Source organism: Delphinus delphis, chromosome 6, assembly GCF_949987515.2.
Source record: "Delphinus delphis chromosome 6, mDelDel1.2, whole genome shotgun sequence".
NCBI lineage: Eukaryota > Metazoa > Chordata > Mammalia > Artiodactyla > Delphinidae > Delphinus > Delphinus delphis.
This window is the reverse complement of record NC_082688.1, coordinates 64,028,699-64,055,428: the sequence shown is the minus strand read 5'-3', so window position 1 is coordinate 64,055,428 and position 26,730 is coordinate 64,028,699. Positions and strand designations below refer to the sequence as shown.

General features: G+C 35.7%; 1 protein-coding gene across 1 annotated transcript in view; it reads left to right on the top strand.

Annotated features, from left to right (window-relative positions):
• Positions 1-26,730, top strand: part of FREM1 (FRAS1 related extracellular matrix 1) — a 153,315-nt gene that overhangs the window by 69,622 nt on the left and 56,963 nt on the right. Inside the window, exons 16-20 of the mRNA XM_060013462.1 lie at positions 6,088-6,267; positions 10,098-10,283; positions 15,528-15,724; positions 19,188-19,410; positions 23,992-24,136. Coding sequence (XP_059869445.1) covers positions 6,088-6,267; positions 10,098-10,283; positions 15,528-15,724; positions 19,188-19,410; positions 23,992-24,136 — 931 coding nt within the window. The remainder of the gene's footprint in view (positions 1-6,087; positions 6,268-10,097; positions 10,284-15,527; positions 15,725-19,187; positions 19,411-23,991; positions 24,137-26,730) is intronic.

Here is a 26,730-nt window from a genome sequence, read left to right as displayed (position 1 = left end):
TTCTTCTCAAGTGCTTATGGAATGTTCTCCAGGATAGACCATATCTTGGGTCACAAATCAAGCCTTGGTAAATTTAAGAAAATTGAAATCCTATCAAGTATCTTTTCTGCCCACAGTGCTCTGAGACTAGATATCAATTACAGGAAAAAATCTGTAAATAATACACACGCATGGAGGCTAAACAATACACTACTAAATAACCAAGAGACTACTGAAGAATTCAAAGAGGAAATCAAAAAATACCTAGAAAAAATGACAATGAAAACACGAAGACCCGAAACCTATGGGATACAGCAAAAGCAGTTCTAAGAGGGAAGTTTATAGCAATACAATACTACCTCAAGGAACAAGAAACATCTCAAATAAACAACCTAACCTTACACCTAAATCAAACAGAGGAAGAAGAACAAAAAACTCCCCAAAGTTAGCACAAGGAAAGAAATCATAAAGATCAGATCAGAAATAAATGAAAAAGAAATGAAGGAAACAATATCAAACATCAATAAAACTAAAAGCTGGTTCTTTGAGAAGATAAACAAAATTGATAAACCACTAGTTAGACTCATCAAGAAAAAAAGGGAGAGGACTCAAATCAATAGAATTAGAAATGAAAAAGGAGAAGTGACAACTGACACTGCAGAAATACAAAAGAATCATGAGAGATTACTACAGGCAGCTATATGCCAATAAAATAGACAACCTGGAAGAAATGGACAAATTCATAGAAAAGCACAACCTTCCGAGACTGAACCAGGAAGAAATAGAAAATATAAACAGACCAGTCACAAGCACTGAAATTGAAACTGTGATTAAAAATCTTCCAAAAAACAAAAGCCCAGGACCAGGTGGCTTCACAGGCGATTTTTATCAAACATTTATAGAAGAGCTGACACCTATCCTTCTCAAACTCTTCCAAAATATAGCAGAGGGAGGAACACTCCCAAACTCATTCTACGAGGCCACCATCACCCTGATACCAAAACCAGACAAAGATGTCACAAAAAAAGAAAACTAAAGACCAATATCTCTGATGAACATAGATGCAAAAATCTGCAACAGAATGCTAGCAAACAGAATCCAGCAGCACATTAAAAGGATCATACACCATGATCAAGTGGAGTTTATCCCAGGAATGCAAGAATTCTTCATTATACACAAATCAATCAATGTGATACACCATATTAACAAATTGAAGGATAAAAGCCATATGATAATCCCAATAAATGCATAAAAAGCTTTTGACAAAATTCAACACCCATTTATGATAAAAACCCTGCAGAAAGTAGTCATAGAGGGAACCTACCTCAACATAATAAAGGCCATATATGACAAACCCACAGCCAACATCGTTGTCAGTGGTGAAAAACTGAAAAGATTTCCACTAAGATCAGGAACAAGACAGGGTTGCGCACTCTCACGACTATTATTCAACATAGTCTTGGTCACAGCAGTAAGAGAAGAAAAAGAAATAAAAGGAATCCAAATCGGAAAGGAAGAAGTAAAACTGTCACTGTTTGCAGATGACATGATACTATACATAGAGGATCCTAAAGATGCTACTAGAAAACTACTAGAGCTAATCAATGAATTTGGTAAAGTAGCAGGATACAAAATTAATGCACAGAAATCTCTTGCATTCCTATAAACTAATGATGAAAAATCTGAAAGAGAAATTAAGGACACTCCCATTGACCATTACAACAAAAAGAATAAAATACCTAGGAATAAACCTACCTAAGGAGACAGAAGACCTGTATGCAGAAAACTATAAGACACTGATGAAAGAAATTAAAGATGATACAAACAGTGGAGAGATACACTATATTCTTGGATTGGAAGAATTAACATTGTGAAAATGACTCTATTACCCAAAGCAATCTACAGGATCAGTGCAATCCCTTTCAAACTACCAATGACATTTTTCACAGAACTAGAACAAAAATTTCACAATTTGTATGGAAACACAAAAGACCCCGAATAGCCAAAGCAATCTTGGGAAAGAAAAACGGAGCTGGAGGAATCAGGCTCCCTGACTTCAGACTGTACTGCAAAGCTACAGTAATCAAGACAGTATGGTACTGGCACAAAAACAGAAATATAGATCAATGGAATAGGATAGAAAGCCCAGAGATAAACCCACGCACCTATGGTCAACTAATCTATGACCAAGGAGGCAAAGATATACAATGGAGAAAAGACAGTCTCTTCAATAAGTGGTGCTGGGAAAACTGGACAGCTACATGTAAAAGAATGAAATTAGAACATTCCCTAACACCATACACAAAAATAAAGTCAAAATGAATTAGAGACCTAAATGTAAGATCGGACACTATAAAACTTTTAGAGGAAAACAGGCAGAACACTCTATGAAATAAATCACAGCAAGATCCTTTTTGACCCACCTCCTAGAGAAATGGAAATAAAAACAAAAATAAACAAATGGGACCTAATGAAACTTCAAAGCTTTTGCACACCAAAGGAAACCATAAACAAGACCAAAAGACAACCCTCAGAATGGGAGAAAATATTTGCAAACAAATCAACAGACAAAGGATTAATCTCCAAAATATATAAACAGCTCATGCAGCTCAATATTAAACAAACAACCCAATCCAAAAATGGGCAGAAGACCTAAATAGACATTTCTGCGAAGAAGACATACAGATGGCCAAGAAGCACATGAAAAGCTGCTCAACATCACTAATTATTAGAGAACTGCAAATCAAAACTACAATGAGGTATCACCTCACACCAGTCAGAATGGCCATTATCAAAAAATTTATAAACAATAAATGGTGGAGAGGGTGTGGAGAAAGGGGAACCCTCTTGCACTGTTGGTGGGAATGTAAATTGATACAGCCATGGAGAACAGTATGGAGGTTCCTTAAGAAACTAAAAACAGAACCACCATATGACCCAGCAATCCCACTACTGGGTATATACCCTGAGAAAACCATAATTCAAAAAGAGTCATGTACCAAAATGCTCATTGCAGCACTATTTACAATAGCCAGCACATGGAAGCAACCTAAGTGTCCATTGACAGATGAATGGATAAAGAAAATGTGGCACATATATACGATGGAATATTACTCAGCCATAAAAAGAAATGAAATTGAGTTATTTGTGGTGAGTGAATGGACCTAGAGTCTGTCATACAGTGAAGTAAGTCAGAAAGAAAAAAGCAAATACCGTATGCTAACACATATATATGGGATCAAAAAAAAAAAAAGTTCAGAGGAACCTAGGGCAGGACAGGGATAAAGACGCAGTTGTAGAGAATGGACTTGAGGCCATGGGGAGGGAGAAGGGTAAGCTGGGACGAAGTGAGAGAGTAGCACTGATATACACACACTACCAAAAACATAGCTAGTGAGCAGCAACTGCATGGCACAGGGAGATCAGCTCAGTGCTTTGTGGTCACCTAGAGGGGTGGGATAAGGAGGTTGGGAGGGAGATGGAAGAGGGAGGGGATATACGTATGCATATAGCTGATTCACTGTGTTGTACAGCAGAAACTGACAGAACATTATAAAGCAATTATACTCCAATAAAGATGTTAAAATAAATAAGTTAATTAACAGAAATACTGTATTCAAAAAGGTGTTTGGTTATTTGAATGTTATGTTTTCTGGTAATGTTCACTTCGTTACTCAGTTGGTAGTAATTTAGTGCTCTTCTAGGATGAGTAAAGAGAACTTCAGTACTATAGGATCTAAAGTTTCAGTGGCCCCGCTCTTTCCTCCATACATTGGTTATAAAGATCACCAGAGAACAATTGTGTCACCATTATTTTACTTCATCGATTGATTTATTTTATCTTATTTCTACGATTATGAAAACAGTACACGCTCATTGCAGAGAACATGAAAAAATATAACGAAGTTTTGAAAAAATTACCTTACTTACCTTTCAAAGAGAATCACTGTTAACATTTCAGTGTTACAGTATTTTCGTTTTTATAATCATAATTTTTAACATAGTTGCAATCATGTTACATGTGCAGTTTTGTAGATTCCTTTATTCATTTAGATAATCACCTAAAAATGTTTATTAAAATATTTAGTAAATTTTATATAGTTATTGTAAACACATTTTACTAATTGAATAATATTTTATGATATAAAATTACATTATTAATTTTCTATTCTCCAAACATTATATATGAGGTCATTCAAAAATTTTCTTTCAAATAGCAGTACAGTCAACTATTTTAAGTATAAATTATATCTTTAGACTGTATTGCATTTCAAGGTAAAGAATTCTTCCACCAATGCTGTAGCCTTTTTAGTGTTTAACCCTCAGCCAAATTTTCCAGCTCTTTCTGTAAATGTATCCTATGCTTCCATTATATTGAAATTACAGTTATTGAATATACTATGTTTGCTTTTTTGATTAAGTTGTTTTCATTTCCTAGATTTTTCTACTTCTCTTCCAGCTCCCTCTCCCTACACGTCCTCTCTCCTCATCTCCCAATTCTCTGCCTTATCTGCCTTATAAACTACTCATCCTTTAATGCTCAGTACAAAGCCAGCAAGGCCATCTGAAAAGACTTCTCTGACTTTCTCTGGTGTGTGTGCCTTGCCCCCTATGCCATCATCAGCCAATATTCTCATCCTTGTTCACCCTCAGCACCTGGTACATAATCAGGCTGAGATAGATGAATTTTCCATTTAATAGGTAAAAAATGGCTTAATAGTAGCAATTTCATATGGTTCCACGTAATACATACACGTATCTGTGATGTTCTAACTGAACTGCATTTCTTTCTCTACCATTAGACTGTGTCAGCTCCTGACACATAGTAGGTCTTTGGACATTTGACATTCTTTTGAACTGTCTTTTGACGTTTTCAACACGTCTGCCTTTTTCTCTGCTGAGGCACCCAGAACACTAATTTTCATATAACAGGCATTAAGTATATATTTATCAAGTGAATGATGAATAAACAAACTTTATGCCAATTTGTTTTTTATAATTATGAATAGATGAGAGGTGTCTTTTTTTTTAATTTTCCTGAAGTTGAAGGCAGATTGTTTAATTTTAGTTCTCTCAACTTCACTGTTTTTTAAAAATAAATCCAGTTATCTCATCCTTTAATCATTTGGTTGCTTAATAATATCATCTCAAGCTTTTCCTTGTCATTTTTTTCAAACAGGTAGAATAATGCCAAACACAATGCTCTGTAGATTTAACCAATGTGTCTTGTGAAAAGAGATGACATCCCTGATCTTTCGTGTCCTAGACTCATCAAAACTTCAAACATAATTGCTTCCCTCTTGGCACTTTCAGAGTGATGCCTGAGAATTATCAAAAGCATATCTGCAGAACTTTCCTGTCCCCTGGACAGCAAGCATTCCCACCTCTGTGCTGTTAGTTAGTAATCCAAGAGCAGATTGTTCTGTTTACTGGTAAACTATCTAGTCCTGACATTTTCTTCCTTCTTCCTCTTGTTGCCTAAGTTGGGGCCATTTTGAATCCCATAGCTGTAAGCTCTAAAGAGTAAACAGAAGATGAAAATAAATGCCACTTCTTTTCCAGGTGCTGTTGCTATTTTGCTAACATCTTGGCTATTATGTAATGAGGAAAATACTGAAACAAATCACAAAAATGTGGATTATATCTGTATTTCACCTATTCTGCTTCTTCTGTAGTGAATGGTTGTTCATTTAAGGTGGTTAATGCAAATGGGAAGACAATTACCAGAGGGAAAAGGGTGCCTTCTGTTCTCCCTGAGGTTGGTCCTAACACTAATAATTATGAGAGAAGAGTAAAGCCATCACGAGTCAAGCTTCGTGTCTATCCCTTATTCATTTATGAACTGTCAGACCCTTGTTAGCCCTGTTTTGCCCCTCCATATGGTGATAGATGGCTGGCAGGGATTTCACCAGAGGCAACAGATGGGCAAGCATTTTTGTGTTATTTTTATGACTCTATTTAATTGCATAGATAAAATTGAGTTTTACCTTTTAACCACATAAGTTCCTTCCCTTGCCATTTTATGCTTGTAGAGCAAATGTGAGTGGGTTTCATCTTGGTATTCTATGTTTTTAAAAGTCAGGCTTAAACTCTAGTTGTGTCTTCCAGGTGGTGAGATTGGCCTGGTGCCTTGTTTTGACACCATAACGTTGGTAGTTTCGGACACAGAAGCTGGCCCTTTTGTGAATGGACCTCATCCATCTGTTCCTCGTCGTGAGTCCTTTCCAGTGTATGATCTCAACATCACAGTGTATCCGGTGGACAACCAATCACCTTCAATTGCAATAGGTGACAATTTTTTCTTTTAAAGTTCTATTATTTCACCTAGTGTCATACCCATGGTCCAGTGAAATGATGCACTTTACATATAGTCAAAATAGAAAACCACCATACAGAATTGCTTCCAATAATTGCCTCAGTACAAATTTGTGGAAACCCCCTGATCTATGAAAGATTACAGGGCAAAAAAATTTACTTGTTTAAAAATTTAGATATATCTGAGGGACCTTCAAGATGGTGGAGGAGTAAGACGTGGAGATCACCTTCCTCCCCACAAATACTTCGGGAATACATCTACATGTGGAACAACTCCTATAGAAAACCTACTGAATGCTGGCAGAAGAACTCAGACTTCCCAAAAGATGCCCTCAAGGTGACCTACACGCAGAGGCGGGGCCAAATCCAAAGCTGAGCCCCTGGGAGCTGTGAGAACAAAGAAGAGAAAGGGAAATCTCTCCCAGCAGCCTTAGGAGCAGCGGATTAAATCTCCACAACCAACTTGGTGTACCCTGCATCTGTGGAATACCTGAATAGACAACGAATCATCCCAAAATTGAGGCAGTGGATGTTGGGAGCAACTGTAGACTTGGGGTTTGCTTTCTGCATCTAATTTGTTTCTGGTTTTATGTTTATCTTAGTTAAGTGTTTAGAGCTTATTATCATTGGTAGATTTGTTTATTGATTTGGTTGCTCTTTCCCTCTTTTATATATATATATATATATATATATATATATACACATATATATATTTTTATCCTTTTTCTGTTTTTGTGAGTGTGTATGTGTATGCTTCTTTCTGTGATTTTGTCTCTATAGCTTTTGTCTCTATAGCTTTGCTTTTACCATTTGTCCTAGGTTCTGTCTGTCTGTTGTTTTTTTTTTTTTTTGCATAGTTTTTAGCACTTGTTATCATTGGTGGATTTGTTTTTAGATTTGGGTGTTCTCTTCTTTCTTTTTATTACTTTTTTATTTTTTTTAATTTTTAATAATATTTTTTATTTTATTATTTTCTTTCTTTCTTTCTTTTTTTTTTTTTTTGGTCCCTTTTCTTCTGAGCTGTGTGGCTGACAGGGTCTTGGTGCTCCGGCCTGAGCCTCTGAGGTGGGAGAGCTGAGTTCAGGACATTGGTCCACCAGAGACCTCCTGGCTCCATGTACTATCAAATGGTGAAAGCCCTCCCAAACATCTCCATCTCAATGCTAAGACCTAGTTCCACTCAACACCAGCAAGCTACAGTGCTGGATACACCATGCCAAACAACTAGCAAGACAGGAACACAACCCCACCCATTAGCAGAGGGGCTGCCTAACATCATAATAAGGTCACAGACACCCAAAAACACACCACCGGATCCGGTCCTGCCCACCAGAAAGACAAGATCCACTATCATCCACCAGAACACAGGCACCAGTCCTCTCCACCAGGAAGCCTACACAACCCACTGAACCAACCTTAGCCACCAGGAGCAGATACCAAAAGCAACGGGAATTACGAACCTGCAGCCTGCGAAAAGGAGACCCCAAACAAAGTAAGTTAAGTAAAAAGAGGAGACAGAGAACACACAGCAGATGAAGGAGCAAGGTAAAAACCCACCGGACCAAACAAATGAGGAAGAAATACGCAGTCTACCTGAAAAAGAATTCAGAATAGTGATAGTAAAGATATCCAAAATCTAGGAAATAGAATGGAGAAAATACAAGAAACGTTTCACAAGGACATAGAAGAACGAAAGAGCAAACAAACAATGATGAACAACACAATAAATGAAAGTAAAAATTCTCTGGAAGGAATCAATAGCAGAATAACTGAGGCATAAGGACAGATACGTGACCTGGAAAATAAAATAGTGGAAATAACTACTGCAGAGCAGAATAAAGAAAAAAGAATGAAAAGAATTGAGGACAGTCTCAGAGACCTCTGGGAAAACATTAAATGCACGAACATTTGAATTATAGGGGTCCCAGAAGAAGAAGAGAAAAAAAAAGGGTCAGAAAATATTTGAAGAGATTATAGTAGAAAACTTCCGTAATATGGGAAAGGAAATAGTCAATCAAGTCCAGGAAGCACAGAGAGTCCCATACAGGATAAATCCAAGGAGAAACATGTCAAGAGACATATTAATCAAACTATCAAAAATTAAATACAAAGAAAAAAATATTAAAAGCATCAAGGGAAAAGCAACAAATAACATACAAGGGAATCCCCATAAGGTTAACAGCTGATCTTTCAGCAGAAACTCTGCAAGCCAGAAGGGAGTGGCAGGACATATTTGAAGTGATGAAAGAGAAAAACCTACAACCAAGATTACTCTACCCAGCAAGGATCTCATTCAGATTTGATGGAGAAATTAAAACCTTTACAGACAAGCAAAAGCTAAGAGAATTCAGCACCACCAAACCAGCTTTACAACAAGTGCTAAAGGAACTTCTCTAGGCAGGAAGCACAAGAGAAGGAAAAGACGTACTATAACAAACCCAAAACAATTAAGAAAATGGCAATAGGAACATACATATCGATAATTACCTTAAATGTAAATGGGTTAAATGCTTCAACCAAAAGACATAGACTGGCTGAATGGATACAAAAACAAGTCCCATATAAATACTGTCTACAAGAGACCCACTTCAGACCTAGGGACACATACAGACTGAAAGTGAGGGGATGGAAAAAGTTATTCTGTGCAAATGGAAATCAAAAGAAAGCTGGTGTAGCAAATCTAATATCAGACAAAATAGATAGCTAGTGGGAAGCAGCTGGATAGCACAGGGAGATCAGCTCAGTGCTTTGTGACCACTTAGAGGGGTACGATAGGGAGGGTGGGAGGGAGACACAGAGGGAGGGGATCCGGGGATATATGTATATGTATAGCTGATTCACTTTGTTGTACCACAGAAACTAACACACCATTGTAAAGCAATTATACTCCAATAAAGATGTTAAAAAAATATTTAGATAAATCCGTGGAGAGAGAATGCAAGTGTGTGTGTGTGTGTATGTGTGTGTGTATCTGTGTGTGTGTGCACACACTTGGGAATGAAGACAACATTGCAATCCTCAGATATTCTGGTTTTATTTCACGTGGGAAAATATCATTTGCCTGCTGGAGAGCCAATAATTTATTTTATCCATAATTTCTATTAGAATTGAGTGAGTATATTAGCAAGACCATTTATATATACTTGACCTTATTTGCTTTTTAGAAAGTCATCTCTTCATAGGCATTGTGTATATGTTCTGTGTCTCAAAAAAAAATGCAAACATATGTATGAATGTTATTATAATTTGCAAAGTATCTCCTAAGCAATGTTCTGGGGAGGAAGCATTATCCCTGCAGAATAATTAAGCACCAAGGCATGAAAAAATGTTCATTATGAGCAATTCATAACAGTTCTCAGGCAATTAATGCTCTGACAAACAGAGGCAACAACTGATCTTGAGGAGTACATAGACCACATTTAGTGACTTATCATTAAAACAGTTTGGCAATTCTTAGTTTCATTTGTCACTTCTGTAGACAGAAGGGAAATCAGAGTTCCTTGAGAGTGACTAAAGGGCTGTACTGAAGCATTTAGTATTTCTGCTCTCTTTCTATTATTGTCTGGCTTGCTTATACAAGAAAAAAATATAATTCCGTTAAGTCAAATTAAATTCCCCCCATTACCCCTGAATATATTCACTGTAAGGAGAATTATGCCAAAGGAAATGAATATCTCCCATGGAAGTATATTTGCATGTAGGATGCTTCTATGAATTGGAATTTCAATCACTCCCTTTTGTTCTCACTATTCTGATTAGAGGATTTCACACTAAGTCATAATTGTGTTATTATTTGTATGCAGGTACCATGTTCTTTGTAGATGAGGGTTTCTCAGCAGCCCTTACTGTTAACCATTTGTCTGCCACTGATGCCGACACTGCAGCAGATGACTTGGAATTTGTTTTGGTTGCTCCTCCCCAGTTTGGCTACCTTGAAAACACACTACCTTCTGCAGGTTTTGAAAAAAGCAATATGGGCATCAGCATAGGTAAGTCATGGCTTTGTGTCCAGCAATAATTAGCCTGTGTTTGTGACTGATTGGTTAGAACATGTTTAATAACTGGGTTAGGACTTCAGAAATGTTCAAAGTACTGTATATACTCAAGGAATTATTATTATTACCAATACTTTTGAGTATTATTGTTTTTCATTCTAATTTTTCATTTAAAATTTCCCCATGTATGGGAGTTTACGTCAAAATAAATGGAGATTTCACTTATGAAAACTATAAGAATAAATATTGAAGAAATAATGTTTTTAAAAGCCCTGATAGCAACACAGAATTCTGTGATAGAATAAATCTGGTGGAGCTCACTGGTCTCATTCTCACAGTTTTTTTTAACACTTTTAAAAGATATGGGCAGAAAAGATTAGGAAACATACCATGGAAATGTTGAAGGTAATGACATTAATTTTGAAACCAAAATGCCTCTCAGATACTGAAATATCTCTGGTATTTCAGCCAAAAAGAAAACAACCAAAACAAAAACAGACACCAAAAACACAGTTGTCCAAAGGCACCACTTTAGAGTTATTCTCTAAGCACCTTTTGGGGTACATCTATCTTAAATATGAGAGAATCTGGGTTTAAGATTAATTGCATTAATAGAGTGACTGAATGAATAGAAAAATAAAAGACCCAACTATATGCTGCCTACAAGAAACTCACTTCAGCTTCAAGGACATACATAGGCTTAAAATGAAGGGAAGGAAAAAGATATTCCATGCAAATGGAAACCAAAAGAGAGCAAGGTAGATATACTTATAATAGACAAAAGAGGCTTTAAGTCAAAACTGTAACAAGAGACAAAGAAGGTCATTACATAATGATAAAGTCTTAATTCATCAAGAGGATATAATAGCTGTAAATGTATATGCACACAACATTGGAACACCTAAATATATGAAGCAAATACTAATAGATTTGAAGAGGATAATACACAACAATACAATAATAGTAGGGACCTCAGTACCCCAATTTCAACAATGGATAGATCATCCAGATGGAAAATCAATAAGGAAACATTAGACTTGAACTATATGTTAGACCAAATGAACTTAACAGACATATACATACATTCCATCCAACAAAAGCAGAATAAACATTCTTCTCAAGTGCACATGAAACATTCTCCAGGATAGATCATGTCATGAGTCAACAAACAAGTCTTAGCAATTTAAAAAGATTGAAATTGTACCAACTATCTTTTTTGACCACAATGGTATGAAATTAAAATCAATAACAGGAGGTAACTAGAAAATTCACAAATATGTGAAAATTAAGCAACACACTTCTGAACAACCAATGGGTCAAAGATTAAATTTAAAAAAGAAATTTAAAAATCTTAAATAAAAATGGAAACACAACACACTAAAATATATGGGATGCAGCAAAAGCAGTGCTAAGAGGAAAATTTTATAGTGATAAATGCTACATTAAAAAAGTAAATCAACTAGAACTAGAAAAACAAAAACAAACTAAGCCCAGGTTTAGCAGAAAGAAGGTGATAACAAAGACCAGAGCAGAAACAGAGAACAGAAAAATAGAAGAGATTAATGAAACTGAATTGATTTTTTAAAAGATAAATGAAATTGGCAAACTTCTAGCTAGACTTAACAAGAAGAAAAGAGAACTCAAATAAATAAAATCTGAAATGAAGGAGGAAACATTACAACTAATACAGAGGATCATAAGAGACTACTCTGAACAATTATACACCAACAAATTGGACAACATAGGAACATAAAACTTACCAAGTCTGGATCATGAAGAAATTAAAAATCTGAACAGACCAATAATCAGTAAATAGATTTAATCAGTAATCCAAAACCTCCCAAGTAAGAAAAGCCCAAGATCAGATGGCTTCACAGGTGATTTCTACCAAACATTTAAAGAAGAGTTAGCGCTCATTTTTCTCAAACTCTTCCAAAAAAAATGAAGAGGAGGGAATGCTTCCAAACTCATTTTACAAGGCTAGCATTACCCTGATACCAAAGACAGATAAAGATACTACAAGAAAAGAAAACTACAAATCAATATCTTTGATGAATATAGATGCAAAAATTCTCCACAAAGCAATAACAAACTGAATTCAACAGCACATTAAAAGGATCACACAACATGATCAAGTGGGATTTATATCTGTGATGCAAGGGTAGTTCAGCATATGCAAATCAATAAATGTGATACACCACATTGATAGAATGAAAGACAAACATCCTATGATCATCTCTATAGGTGCAGAAACAAACATTTAACAAATTTCTACATCCTTTTAAGATTAAAAACTCTCAACAAATTGTGTATAGAAGGAACATACCTCAACATAATAAAGCCTGTATATGCAGAACCCACAGCTGGCATCATAGTCAACAGTGAAAGGTTGAAAATTTTCCCTCTAAGATAAGGAACAAGACAGAGGTGCCCACCCTTATCATGCCTATTCAGTATAGTACTGAAAGTCATAGTCAGAGCAATTAGGCAAGAAAAAGAAATAAAGGATGTCAAATCAGAAAGGAAGAAGTAAAATGTTTCTGTTTGCTGATGATATGATATATAGAAATTCCTAAAGACTTCACCAAAAACTGTTAGAACTAATCAACAAATTCAATAAAGGTTCAGGGTACAAAATCAACATACAAACATCAGTTGTATTCCTATACACGAACAATAAGCTATCCGAAAAAGAAATAGAGAAAACAATCTCATTTATTATAGCATCAAAAACAATAAAATATTTAGGAATAATTTTAACCAAGGAAGTGAAAGATTTATATGCCAAGAACCATAAGACATAGAATTGATGTCTTGATGAAAGACACTGAAGAAGACACAAATGGAAAGACATCCCATGTTCATGGATTGAAAGAGTTAATATTGTTAAAATGTCCATACTGCCCAAAGCTATCTATAGATTCAGTGCAATCCCTATCAAAATCCCAATGGCATTTTTTACAGAAATAGAACAAACAATCCTAAAATTTGTATGGAACCACAAAAGACCTCAGATAGCCGAAGCCATCTTGAGAAAGAAGAACAAAGCTGGAGGCATCACACCTCCTGATTTCAAGCTATTATTACAAAGCTATTGTAAACAAAGCAGTATGGTATTAGCATAAAAACAAGCACATAGATCAATAGAACAGAATAGAGAGCCTAGAAATTAATTTTTAATGAAGGAGCCAAGAATATACAATGGGCAAAGCACAGTCTCTTTGAGAAGTGGTGTCGGGAAAAATGGACAGCCACATGCAAAAGAATAAAACTGGACTACTATCTTATGACACAACAAAAATTAGCTCAAAATGGATTAAAGACTTGAACATAAGACATGAAACCATAAAACTCCTAGAAGACAACATAGGCAGTAAGCTCCTTGACATGGGTCTTGATGATGATTTTTTTAATTTGACACCAAAAGCAATGGCAAAAAAGCAAAAATCAACAAGTGGGACTACATTAAACTAAAATGCTTCTGCACAGAAAGAGAAACAATCAACAAAATGAAAAAGTTACTTATAGAAAGGGAGAAAATATTTGCAAACCATATATCTGGTAGGAGATCAATATCTAATATATATAAATTACTCATACAACTCAATACAAAAAGCCCAAACAATCTGATTGAAAAATGGGTAGAGGACTTGAGTAAACATTTTTCTGGAGAAGATGTACAAATGGTGGAACAGGTAAGGTGGAAAGGTGTTCATCATCCCTAATCATCAGGGAGATGCCAGTTAAAACCACAATGATATATCATCTCCCACCTGTTAGAATGGCTATTATCAAAATGGTAAGAGATAACAAATGCTGGCGAGGATGTGGAGAAAAGGGAACTCTGGTGCACCGTTAGTTGGGAATGTAAATTGGTACAATCACTATGGAAGTTCCTCAAAAAATTAAAAATAGAACTTCCGTATGATTCAGCACTTCCACTTCTGGGTGTATATCCAAAAAGAATGAAAACAGGATATCAAAGACATATCTGCACTCGCATATTCATTAGAGGATTATTCATAATAGCTAACATATGGAAACAACCTAAATGTCCATTGATGGATGAATGGACAAAGAAAATGTGGTGTGTATATATATATATATATATACACACACACACACACACACACACACACATACATACATTAGGATATTATTCAGCCATGAAAAAGAAAGAAATGTTGCCATTTGCAACAACATGGATGGACCTCTGAGAGCATTATAGTAAGTGAAATTCATCAGACAAAGACCAATACTGTACAGTCTCACTTATATGTGGAATCTAAAAATATTGAACTCATAGAAACAGTAGAATAGTGGTTGCCAGGTGCTGAGGGTAAGGGTGAGGAGTTGCAGGAGATGCTGGTTGAAGGCTACAAACTTTCAATTATAAAATGAATAAATTCTGGGTATCTAAGGTATAGCATGATGACTATAATTAACAATACTTATTATACACTTGAAAGTTGCTTTTAGAGTAGAGCTTTGATGTTCTCATCATATCAACAACAGCAAAATAGTAGTTATATGAGGTGAATGATATGTTAATTAACCTTATTGTGATAAACACTTTGTGGTATAGAATGTTTCAAATCAACACGTCATACACCTTAAACTCACACGACAATATGTGCATTATGTCTCAATAAAGTCGGAAGAAAGAAAGATTAATTGCATTAAAGTTTATGCAGTTTCTCCTGTGACTCATACACAACACAGAGCATTTTTATCTTTTGATTTAAGGCAATGTCAGAATACCAAAATAACAGGTCAGTTAACTCCATTCATTCCTACCAGTTGATATGTAGTCAAGTAGGCAGATGATTGATGGACTCTTGTTTTGCCTTTATATGAAAGAGATGGTTCCTTTCTTGTTCAAGCATGACAAGAACTGCTCACACAGGAACACTGGTTTTAATCAAGGGAAGGAAAGTCTCTCTGACATTCATTCCAAGTATATAAAGAATGGTCATGAAGTTCCTATAATCCTAGTTAGCAGTTATTGCCCTTCCGTTCTCCATGAAAATTTTAATTGTTCCTTATAATTTACGGATATCTGTTTTTATGTTGATGGTTATAGTGATTATAGCAGCCCCTGAAGCTGATTGTTAGGTCAACTGCTATGACCTCTTATTTCCTCTGCTGAGAAATAGGCTATCGGATTAAGGATTAAGGACCAGTAACTTGGAAAAAAACGTTTTTCTTATTTATGTGCTCCATCTTGGTGTGCTCTAGCTTCGTTTCAGTGGAAAGACATGAAGGCTTTACACGTTAACTATGTGCAGTCCAGGCATCTGAGGATGGAACCAACAGCCGACCAGTTCATGGTGTATGTCACTGATGGGAAACGACGCTCCTTGGAGATACCATTTTACATTATAATCAACCCCACAAATGACGAAGCTCCTGATTTTATAGTGCGGAATGTTACTGTAAGAAAGATATCAGAATTTTCAATTTCTCTTTTATCATTTTCTAATTTTTATTTTCACCTAGCCCATTTACATTAGTCTATGTGCACTTAATACTTTAAGTTGATGAGAAGTAGAGAAGGCAGTAACCTGTTATGTAATGCAATCATTTGAAAAGTATTTTTCTAATAATAGTGATGTTGGTAATGATAATAATAATTGCTAACATATAACAATTGCATGGTTACAATTATAGTTGCATATATAGAGAATGTAGTACTTACTAGGCTGTAGGTACTATTCCAAACCCTTTACATGTATTCATATTGAATCCTCGCAGTAGGCTTTTAGAGTGATGGCATTATTATTGCCATTTAATAACTGCAAAAAATGAGGCTTAAGAGGTTAAGTTAGTGGCCCAAGATCACAGAGCTTGGAAGTAAGTAGCAAGTAGGGGATAGGCGCCCAGGTGCTCTGATTCCACAGAGTGCCCTCTTAACCAGTGCTATAATAGCAAGGGCTCTTAATTTGTGAATCACAGGCATCTTTTTTTATACAGCTATTTATAAAGATATATGAAATGAAAAAATACAATCTGGACCATTATTTTTATGCAGTTTGAAAATGTCTTTATATTATATAATAATATTTGTTAGTTTTATTTAAAAATTCAGACATACTTAAAATGGCCCAGCATATCACTGCTGAGACAACAACTGTTGTCTTAAAAAATAATAATAAATATCTATGGTTAAATAAGTTAGAATGTTGAGAAGCATACACAGTGAAGTATGAAATTCTCCCTCTTCAACAGCCCCTACCCATAGTCACTCCCCATCAGTTGAGGTTTTAGTAATTAATTTCCACAGAAATAATTTGTGCACATGCCAGTGATATGTGTGTGTGTATATGATTTTTCTGTATGTTTTTACCTACAAATCAGGGATCATACTATACCCTACTCTCTACTTAAAAAAAAAAACCTTAATTACGTATATTGTAAATATTTTCATATCAGCATATAATCCTTTTTAAACAGTTCTAATGTTTATACAGTTATTTAAAACAGACATGCACATAGCAAATCCTGATTAAATGAATGAGCACAGGCTTTGGAGTAAGAGGGACCTGGTGTAGCTCTTTACTAGTTGTAGGGCCCTGGGTAAGTTATTTCTCTTTGTTTCTGTTTGCTCATCTGCAAAACGTGTATCAAATCTTCGTTTAGGGTAGCCATGACAATCATGATTGTCAGGCACATAGAAAACCCTTAATAAATAGGTGTCATTCATATTAGTCTTGTTATGTTTGTCATCTTTTTTCAGACATTGACCAAAGCACATATTATCTATTTTGAAACCATTATCTTGCCTTATTTTGCGCTAAAAATCATCAAACTCTAAATGCAAAAGTCTTTATTTGATTTTAATTTTCTACTGAATCTTAATGGTATATGAAAGCCACCTCAGGATGAGACTTAAGAGCCAGTTCCTGCTTTTCCTCTTCTGTTGGCACATGGATTTCTCCAGAGGGCACTTCAGTAATTATGAGAGAGAGAAAAGAATTACAGATGATTCCTTCTATACCTACCTCTATTGTCTTGTATCTGTCTAAGACTGGGGTTTCTGAAATAATTAGGCCACTGGGAATTTGTCTCTTGCTCTTCTCTGAAAGCAATCATGCTTTTTTTTTTCCCTGTGCATTCCTTAGAGAAGCTGTTGAAGAGTAACAAATATGGAGCCCCATGTGTTATTGGCAGAGCTGGCTTTAAGCTTCAAGTGATTTTTTAAAATAGTCATATTTATTTTGCCTTCTTGTGAAAAAGTGTATTTATTTTGTAGCTAGCTGGGCTTCCATCAAGTTGTGCTGCAACTTGCAAAGAAAAAATTGAGGTTTTAGTTTAAGTTATTATAATCCATTTCAAAGCTGTCTACTAGTGAGTTTCTGTATTTTACGTCTCTTGATCTAAACCTATTTTTTATAATCTCAATAAACAATTGAATGTGCAAAAAAGAGTCCCACATTTTTTCAATAAAATTTCCCAGTCATCTTGTGAATGAATTTAGCATTTTGTAAATAAGAAAGGTTGCCATACAGTGAGTCCAGGAGCCCCAAGCTTTATAAAGACAGATAATTAGAACATCTTTTTAAGTTGCTTTATGAAAGTTTTTGGAGAAAAAGGCAAATTATCATCAAAGATGATTCCCTAATTCTATCATTGTGTATTAAATTATGATGCCATCTCAGTTTTTAATAAGAAAACCAGCATAATTTTAGCCCAAATATCAGATATTATGATTCTTTTTTATGCACGTTCAGGGAAGAGTGGTTGCAGAAAGGCTCTCTTCAAAGTCCTTAAGAGAGGCTGAAGGGAAAGGCCATTTTCACAAATCTAAACCGTATGTCTTCTTCAAAGCTAAAATGTCCACTCAGCCACGAAGACATTCCTGGGCTCTTCCACTCTTTTGCACTTCTTGTTTATCCATATTTAGTAGCACTAGATATTTTCTTCCTTGTGTTATAGTTATTGATGGACAGGCCATCACATTCTCATCTGACTTTGATCCTTTAGAGTATTCGTATTCCCACAGCATCCAGTGAACTGCAAATGCCCAATAAGCACATGTTAAACTTATACACTCATATTATTTAGATCTTGCTATATTTCACAATAGAAAACAGAAATACTTCTTTGTTCCCTTGCTATGAGAAAAAGAAGATAAAGATGACTAAGCACCGTGTCAGTGGTACTAATGGGACTGATGGTTTTAAATAACTAGATCCTACATGAAATGACAAACATTCAATTCTCTTTATGCTTAAAGGATTATGAAACCTGAAGTGGGGTGCAGGGTCATTCAGGAAGATTAGAGGTGTGAAGACTGGGAAGAGATGAGGGACCCAGAATTAAAATATATTCTATCGTGCATCCAAAAGCATCCTCTCAACTGTTGTTGACTGTAATTGAAACATAGAAGGTTTTACTACAATGACAAAAGTTAAAAACACCTAATACCCCCAGTGTGCATAGCAGATATTTGTGCCATTTCTAAAACAGAAACGTAAGAATTATGAAAGCAACAAGGTCCAGGAGATTAAAATAACAGGTTAGGATCTGAAGGCAGGGTCTATACCTGGTGACTTCCAGAAAGCAAGCATCCTTTTGGTTGCTTTTTCCCCCAACCTTTGAGTTATGAAATATATATATGAGATTCTATGTATCTCTCCTTTAGTCCTTCATGTAAATAAAGTGCTTTGAAATCTTCAAAAGAAAAATGTGAGAAAGATTAATAGATTTGTTCTTGTCTTCGAAGGTCACATTGAACCAGCAGTTTCTTTTTAGGACTCATTACACACACATCTCATGGAAAATTTGCATGGGTATCTTAAAATTATATAGGATATGTTAAAATTATTTTTTGAGCAGTTTGCCAAAAGAAAGACAGGTTTTATTTAGCATGCAGCTGACTTTCCTGTTTTTGTTTAGGTGTGTGAGGGTCAGATGAGAGAGCTGGATTCTTCCATCATTAATGCTGTTGACCGGGACATTCCCAAGGACCCCTTGCTGTTCAGTGTCACTCAGAAGCCACGTCATGGCCTCCTCATCAACGGGGTGTTTAGCAAAGACTTGCCTCAGTATAAGCAATCACCCAACCCTGGCCAGAAGCATGAACTTGTTTACAACTTTTCTATGGAACTTCTCAAGAATGGTATATCACGCTTCATTTCAGTTTGTTTGTTGTTGTTGATTTAATAATTTAACCCAGGAAAGATAATAATAAATCACAGAAAGAGGAAGTGAAGAAATGGCATTCACCTACATTCATTATCCCTCAAGGGTTTTCTCTGGGCTCTGGATTAATGCAGGGCATGAAGCCCCAGCTAGAGATAGTGGGTAATTGAAAAGGAAATAATATGTTTTCCTTCACTTTTCGAGCATCAATAAAAATGGTATTTGTGATTTTTGGTAGTTTACCCCAAGCTTTTTTTTTTTTTTTTGCGGTACGCGGGCCTCTAACTGTTGCGGCCTCTCCTGTTGCGGAGCACAGACTCCAGACGCGCAGGCTCAGCGGCCATGGCTCACAGGCCCAGCCACTCCGCGGCATGTGGGATCTTCCCGGACCGGGGCATGAACCCGTGTCCCCTGCATCAGCAGGCGGACTCTCAACCACTGCGCCACCAGGGAAGCCCTACCCCAAGCTTTTAATGTCATAATAAAAAAAATTTCGTTTTAAAACTATTGAGATTGTGGAACTAAATTGAAGAGATTTGTCTGCCCAAACATCCACATTTGAAACAAATATAGAACAAATATAATAACTCATTATTCTCTGAGGAGATAATTTGCCCTTTAAGGAAATGACACATTGGAATAGCAGCCTGAATTATTCTTTCATTACTCTTTCTGAAAAATTGATCTTATCCCATTTAACATATATATATAAATGCTTTTAAATATTTGAGAAAAGTGTGTTGGCTCTAGAATCACTGCCTACTTGCATTCTCCTTCCTGCCCTGCCTTCATGTATTCTGTTCACCCTGCCTGAGGGGTCCTTCCCTCTCCTTCCCCTGGCCACCCAGTACCAGCCTTCAGAACCAGTTCACTATCGACCTCCCTGTGGAGCCCACCTGCACACTCCAAACTCTTCCTTCTCTGTGTTTGATTTATCTAGCACTTGTTCCACATTTTTTTCTGTCTTTAAATTTTTCCTTTCCCCAACTAGAGCTCTCTGCCCCAAAGTTTATTTTGCAATAGTTGCACAATATCATATCATGTTTGAATTGAAAAAGCTAATTAACATACTTCTCAGTTTTTATCAATTGCAAAGAAAGAAATTCCAGAGCTTAAATGATGGTATTACCAAATGAATAACCCTGTGTAGGAAATAATACAATATATTGTTACAATATTTTCTTCAAATTTAAGGCCAAGGAAAAAGAAATAATAAATCAAATTTTACTCTCAGGAAAGTCAGTTTTTTGGGACTTCCCTGGTGGCGCACTAGTTAAGAATCTGCCTGCCAATGCAGGGGACATGGGTTCGATCCCTGGTCTGGGAAGATCCCACATGCCACGGAGCAACTAAGTCCGTGTGCCACAGCTACTGAGCCTGCATGCCACAGCTACTGAAGCCTGTGCGCCTAGAGCCTGTGCTCCGCAACAAGAGAAGGCACTGCAATGAGAAGCCCATGCACCACAACGAAGAGTAGCCCCTGCTTGCCGCAACTAGAGAAAGCCCGCGTGCAGCAATGAAGACCCAATGCAGCCAAAAATAAATAAAATAAACAAATTTTTTAAAAGTCAGTTTTAAAAAAATAATATTCATTGTTTATTATTAAGTTAAATAAGTATTGTATGCATATTGTGTGAAGTTTGCACTACATGATCATTTTGAAGAAAAAAATTTTCATCTAAATTAATATTTTGGTGACATTCTCAGAGATTAGATTTTCACCTGTATTTTATTTTTGGTTCATTTATGGCTACATTAAAAAAAAAAACTTTAGTGTATTCTAACCTCTGCCTCCACCAAACATACAGAACTTAAAAACTACCATATTATGTAATCTGTTTTTTTCTTATCAATTATTATAAGCATCTTTTTACCTTTTAAATATTGAGAACATGATTTGTGATAATTACAGTGTTTCATTATATGGATATACTGCACTGTAATTTTATACAACTATCTCCTATTTTTAAATATGCAGATAACTTCATATTTTGATATTATAAGTTATATATCAATAAACATATTTTACATATATTTATGTAACATAAATCTTGGTGCCCATCTCTTAATATTTCTTTTGAATAAATTTTTATAATGAGATTGCTCGGTACAGAAAAGTCAGCATTTATAATACTTTTCGGGAAAAAGAATACCATTGCTACCACGTGCCTGGGTATGCCTTTTGTCCTAATCAATAATGGATATTATTTTTAAAAACCTTTGCAAACTTGGCGGTCATTAATAGTCTCTCATTGTTATCTTGATTGGAAGTTCTTAGATTGAGTGAGATTGAACATATTTTCATGTTTATTGACCAGATATGTATGTTTCATCTTTTGTGAATTTCCCGATAATATCCATTGCCCATTTTTCCATCAATTCGTATTGATTAATAAGGGATTGGTAAATACTGATGCTTTGTATTTTTGTCACATTACAATAAGTTTTTCCATGTTTTATTTGCCTTTAATTCATGTTTTTAAATACAGAAGTCAAAATTGTAGGTAGTAAAATTTATTGTTATTTTTCTTTATGTATTTTTCTTTTGTTTTTATATTAGGAAGATCTTCTACATCCAGGAATAAGATATTTATTTGTATTTTCTTCCAAATCTTTTAAAACAGCTTTATTGAAATATAACTCATGGGACATAATATTCACCAATTTAAAGTGTATAATTCAGTGGGTTTTAGTGTATTCATCATCACAGTCGATTTTAGAACATTTTCGTTACCCCAAAAAAGTAATACAATACACATTAGCAGTCACTCTCATCCCTCCCTCCCCAAAACCCCGGGCAACCACTAACCTATTTTTGCCTCTATAGATTTGTCTGTTCTGAACATTTTACATAAGTGAAACCATATAAATGGAATATGTGATCTTTTGTAACTGGTTTATTTTATTTAGCATAATGTTTTCAACATTCACCCATATTGTAGCATGAGTCAGTACTCCATTCCTTTTTATTGCCAAATAATATTCAGTTGTATGGACATACCACAATTTATTTATCCATTCATCGGTTGATGGACATTAGGGTCACTTCCACTTTTTTGACTATTATGAATGATGCTGTTATAAACATTCATGTACAAGTTTATTATATGGGTATATACTATATATTCATTTCTCTTGGCTATATATCTAGGAGTGGAATTGCTGGGTCATATGTAACTCTATGTTTAACATTTTGAGGAACTGCCAAACTGTTTTCCAAAGTAGCTGTATCATTTTACATTTCTACCGGCAACATATAAGAATTCCATTTTCTCCACGTGCTCACCAACATTTGTTATTGTCTATCTTTTTAATTATAGCCATCCTAGTGTGTGTGTGTGAAGTACTATCTCCTTGTGGTTTTGATTTCCATTTCCCTAATAGCTAGTGGTGTTGAGCATCTTTTCATAGGTTTTTTGGCTATTTATATATCTTCTTATATCTTCTTTGGGAAAATGTCTACACAGATCCTTTGCCCATTTTGTAACTGGGCTGTCTTTTACTATTGAGTTGTTAGAGTTTTTAATACATTCTGGATACTAGATCCTCCCTTATCAGGTATATGATTTGTAAATATTTTCTCCAGTTTTGTGGGTTGTCATTTTGCTCCCTTGATGGTTTCCTTTGGAGTTCAAATTATCTATGTTTTTGTTGTCGTTTTGTTTTGTCACTTGTACTTTGTGTCTTATCTGCAAAACCATTGCCTAACCCAAAGTCACAAATGTTTTCTTCGAACAGCTTTTCTAGCTTAGCTCTTGGTGTTTAGGTCTATGACCCATTTTGAGTTAATTTTTGTATATAGTGTGAAGTAGGAATCCAATTACATTTTTTTGGCCTATGGATGTCCAGTTGTCCCAGCACTATTTATTGAAAGACTACTCTTTCCCCATTGAATGGTCTTGGTGCCCTTGATGAAAATGAGCTGATCAGATACGTATGCGCTAATTTCTGGGCTCTCTTTTATTAGGTTCCTCTGTATCTATTCTATGCCGGTACTACCCTATCTTGATTACTGTAGCTTTGCAGTAAGTTTTGAAAATGGAAAATGTGAGTCCTCCAACTTTGTTCTTTTTTTTCCCAAGACTGTTTTAGCTATTCTGGGTCTCTTGCATTTCCATATAAATGTTATATAGGTTTTTAAAAATAGTTTTATAATTAAGTTTTGATTCATCTAGAGTTTATTTTGGTTGTTGGCTTGAGGTAGGGATCTAACTATGAATTTCTCTATGTAATGAACTAATTTTCTGTTTCATTTAAACACTGTCACCATTGTTCTCCTGCAGTTTATTAAATAATATTTACTTTCTCACTGATTGTAAATAAGATCCTTATCAAATACTAACTTATTTAAATAGGAACTTTTATTGAACGAGGACAGGTGCTCTTACTTCATAAAACAGTTTGATTTATGCATTTATCAATGCAACCTTATTGTATTGATTAATGAACTAATGCTAATACCAATGCCTTGGAGGTTAAAACAAATTATCTGTGACGTGCTTTGAAGTGGTTCGATCATAAAAAAGATTTACTTTCTCTCTTTTTTCCCGTTTTCCAGGAATGAGGTTGATGTATTTGCATGATGACTCAGAGAGCCTTGCTGATGACTTTACAATCCAGTTGTCGGATGGGAAACATAAGATACTTAAAACCATTTCTGTAGAGGTCACCCCAGTTAATGATGAGAAACCAGTGCTGAGCAAGTAAGCTACCTGAAAAGAGTGCCTTTCAAATTCTGTATAAAATTCTGAGGTCTGGAAGACTAGATGCAAATGGAATGTGTGTCCTCAAGAGAGAAACAAGTCTGTGACAGCTCCTGCATGTTACAACTTGCCCCACCTAGTCAGGCACCTAGAACCTTTGGTGCAAATATTAGTTAATATAACTTCTCCTTAACAATTCTCAAATTAGCCTTTTAAAAATTAATTTTTATTGGAGTATAGTTGCTTTACAATGTTGTGTTTCTGCTGTACAGCAAGGTGAATCAGTTATATGTGTACATACATCCCCCCTTTTTTAGATTTCCTTCCCATTTAGGTCACCACAGAGAATTGGGTAGAGTTCCCTGTGCTATACAGTAGGTTCTCATTAGTTATCTATTTTATATATAGTAGTGTATATATGTCAATCCCAATCCCTCAATTCATCCCACTCCCCCTTCCCTCCTTGATATCCATAAGTTTGTTCTCTACATCTGTGTCTCTATTTCTGCTTTGCAAATAAGTTCATCTGTACCATTTTTCTAGATTCCACATATAAGTGACATTATACGTTATTTGTTTTTCTCTTTCTGGCTTACTTCACTCTGTATGACAGTTTCTAGGTCTGTCCACATCTCTGCAAATGGCACTATTTTGTTTCTTTTATGGCTAAGTAATATTCCATTGTATATATGTACCACATCTTCTTTATCCATTCCTCTGTTAATGGACTTTCAGGTTGTTTCTGTGTCCTGGCTATTGTAAATAGTGCTGCAGTGAACACTGGGATACATGTGTCTTTTAAAATTATGGTTTCTCCACCTTTCAGTTATTTGATTTTCCTCTAAAAGTTTTATTTACTTGTCAATAATTCAAAATAACCAAACATACAATATAGAATGAACAGTGTACTAAATATTTAAACACATGCATGCACACACATCAGAGTGTAATTAATATATAGATTCAATTAAAGTGTGGTAATATTAACTGCAGACAGTCCTCACTGTGGATTTGGTCAAACTTTGAACTAAGAGTGACTGAGGGAAATATATCACTGACACTTCTTTCATCATCTTGGTATTTCATTGTCCTCCAGTCCTCTACTGTGTTCCATAGGGATCAATGCCCCCTTGCCACCTGTTGTCAAAATGATCACTTTTTAAAAATTCTGTACTGATACTATTAATTGCAGACTTTCTCGGTGTCTCCCTCTGTAGCTGATCAGAGTTTGGTCATAGGGTACAGAGTCTTCATCAATTATATTTCTATAGCTCTAGCCATTTCTCTTTTTATTGGAAACTGTACAGAACTGTCCAAGGTTAGAACTTTAGGAAGTCCGACTCTTCTCAGGTGCTGGGTGGAGAAAATTGTCTGCTTCTTGGTACCTCTTTGACCATTTTAATGGTGTAGCAGTGAGGGGCATTGAGTAGACAGTCCAAGTCTTTATCAGGAAGCGAACAATTTCCTGAAGTGTGTAAACTCCCAAAGTCTCGTCCGCTTTGCAGAAAACAGGACCTTAAACAAATCCCTTCCTTATTCTGCCAATTCTCCTGCTGTTCCCTACGGGCCACCAAGGCCCTTGGAAAGCATTATGGGAAATACTGGAGATAGTTTTTTGGAGGATTGCATCTCAGATATGAGTTTGACAAGGAGTATTCAATAGAAATTTCTATTTCCTTATTCTCTAGCTGGAATGTTGGATTGGTAAATCTTGATTTATAAAAATGAAAATATGAAGGATATTGTGGTATTATGCAACCTCCTTTCTGATGACCTCATTTTACCTAAAAAGGAGGGAGAGAGGTGAAAACTGGTGTTTATTAAGTGCTTACTATGTGGCAGTACGTTGGCTCCTTTCACATATAGTTGTTCCTTAAGTCCTCACCAAAACTGTGTGAAGTAGGTATCGTTATCCTCACTGAGACAACTGAGACCAGAAAGGTAAAATAACTTAACAAGGCACTCATTCAGTCCTATCTGATTTACTATTTCTTGCTATGTTCTTGCTATTAAACTTCCTGGCATAGCTTCATCTACAGAATCACCAAAGCTCCTCTAACTTTGCCTCGAAATTCCTCCTTCTTCTTTTCTTTTTTCCTTTTCTTCTTTCCCTTCCATATGTGTCCTTGGGCGTATCACCTCTCACCTTCTCCCAGAACTTGCTCCATTATTTTCTCCCTACCGCATCTTCCATCTCTCTGTTTTCATTCCTTCTGCTAATAAGACACAGGGATATAGTTAGTGGTGAAGGGAGCAGATTCTGGAGCCAGACTGCCTTGGTTCAGCCACTTATCGGTGGTGTGACCTTGAACGTGTTACTTAACCTCTCACTACCTCTTTGTCAACTTCTTTGTAAATGGCGATAATAGCAGTATCCTCTTCATGTGGTTGTTGAAAGGATTAAAGGAATTAAAATATGTAAAGGTACTTCAGAGACTAGTACCTATTAAGTTCTCATAAGTGTCAGTTATTAGCGTTATTCCAAGCAGGTATTTTCATTCTAAAACTACAACGATGACTCAGTCCCTCATTTATTTCAGTGCCAGACTATTTGGAGGAATAGCTTGTGTTTGCTTCCTCTATTCCTGCCCACT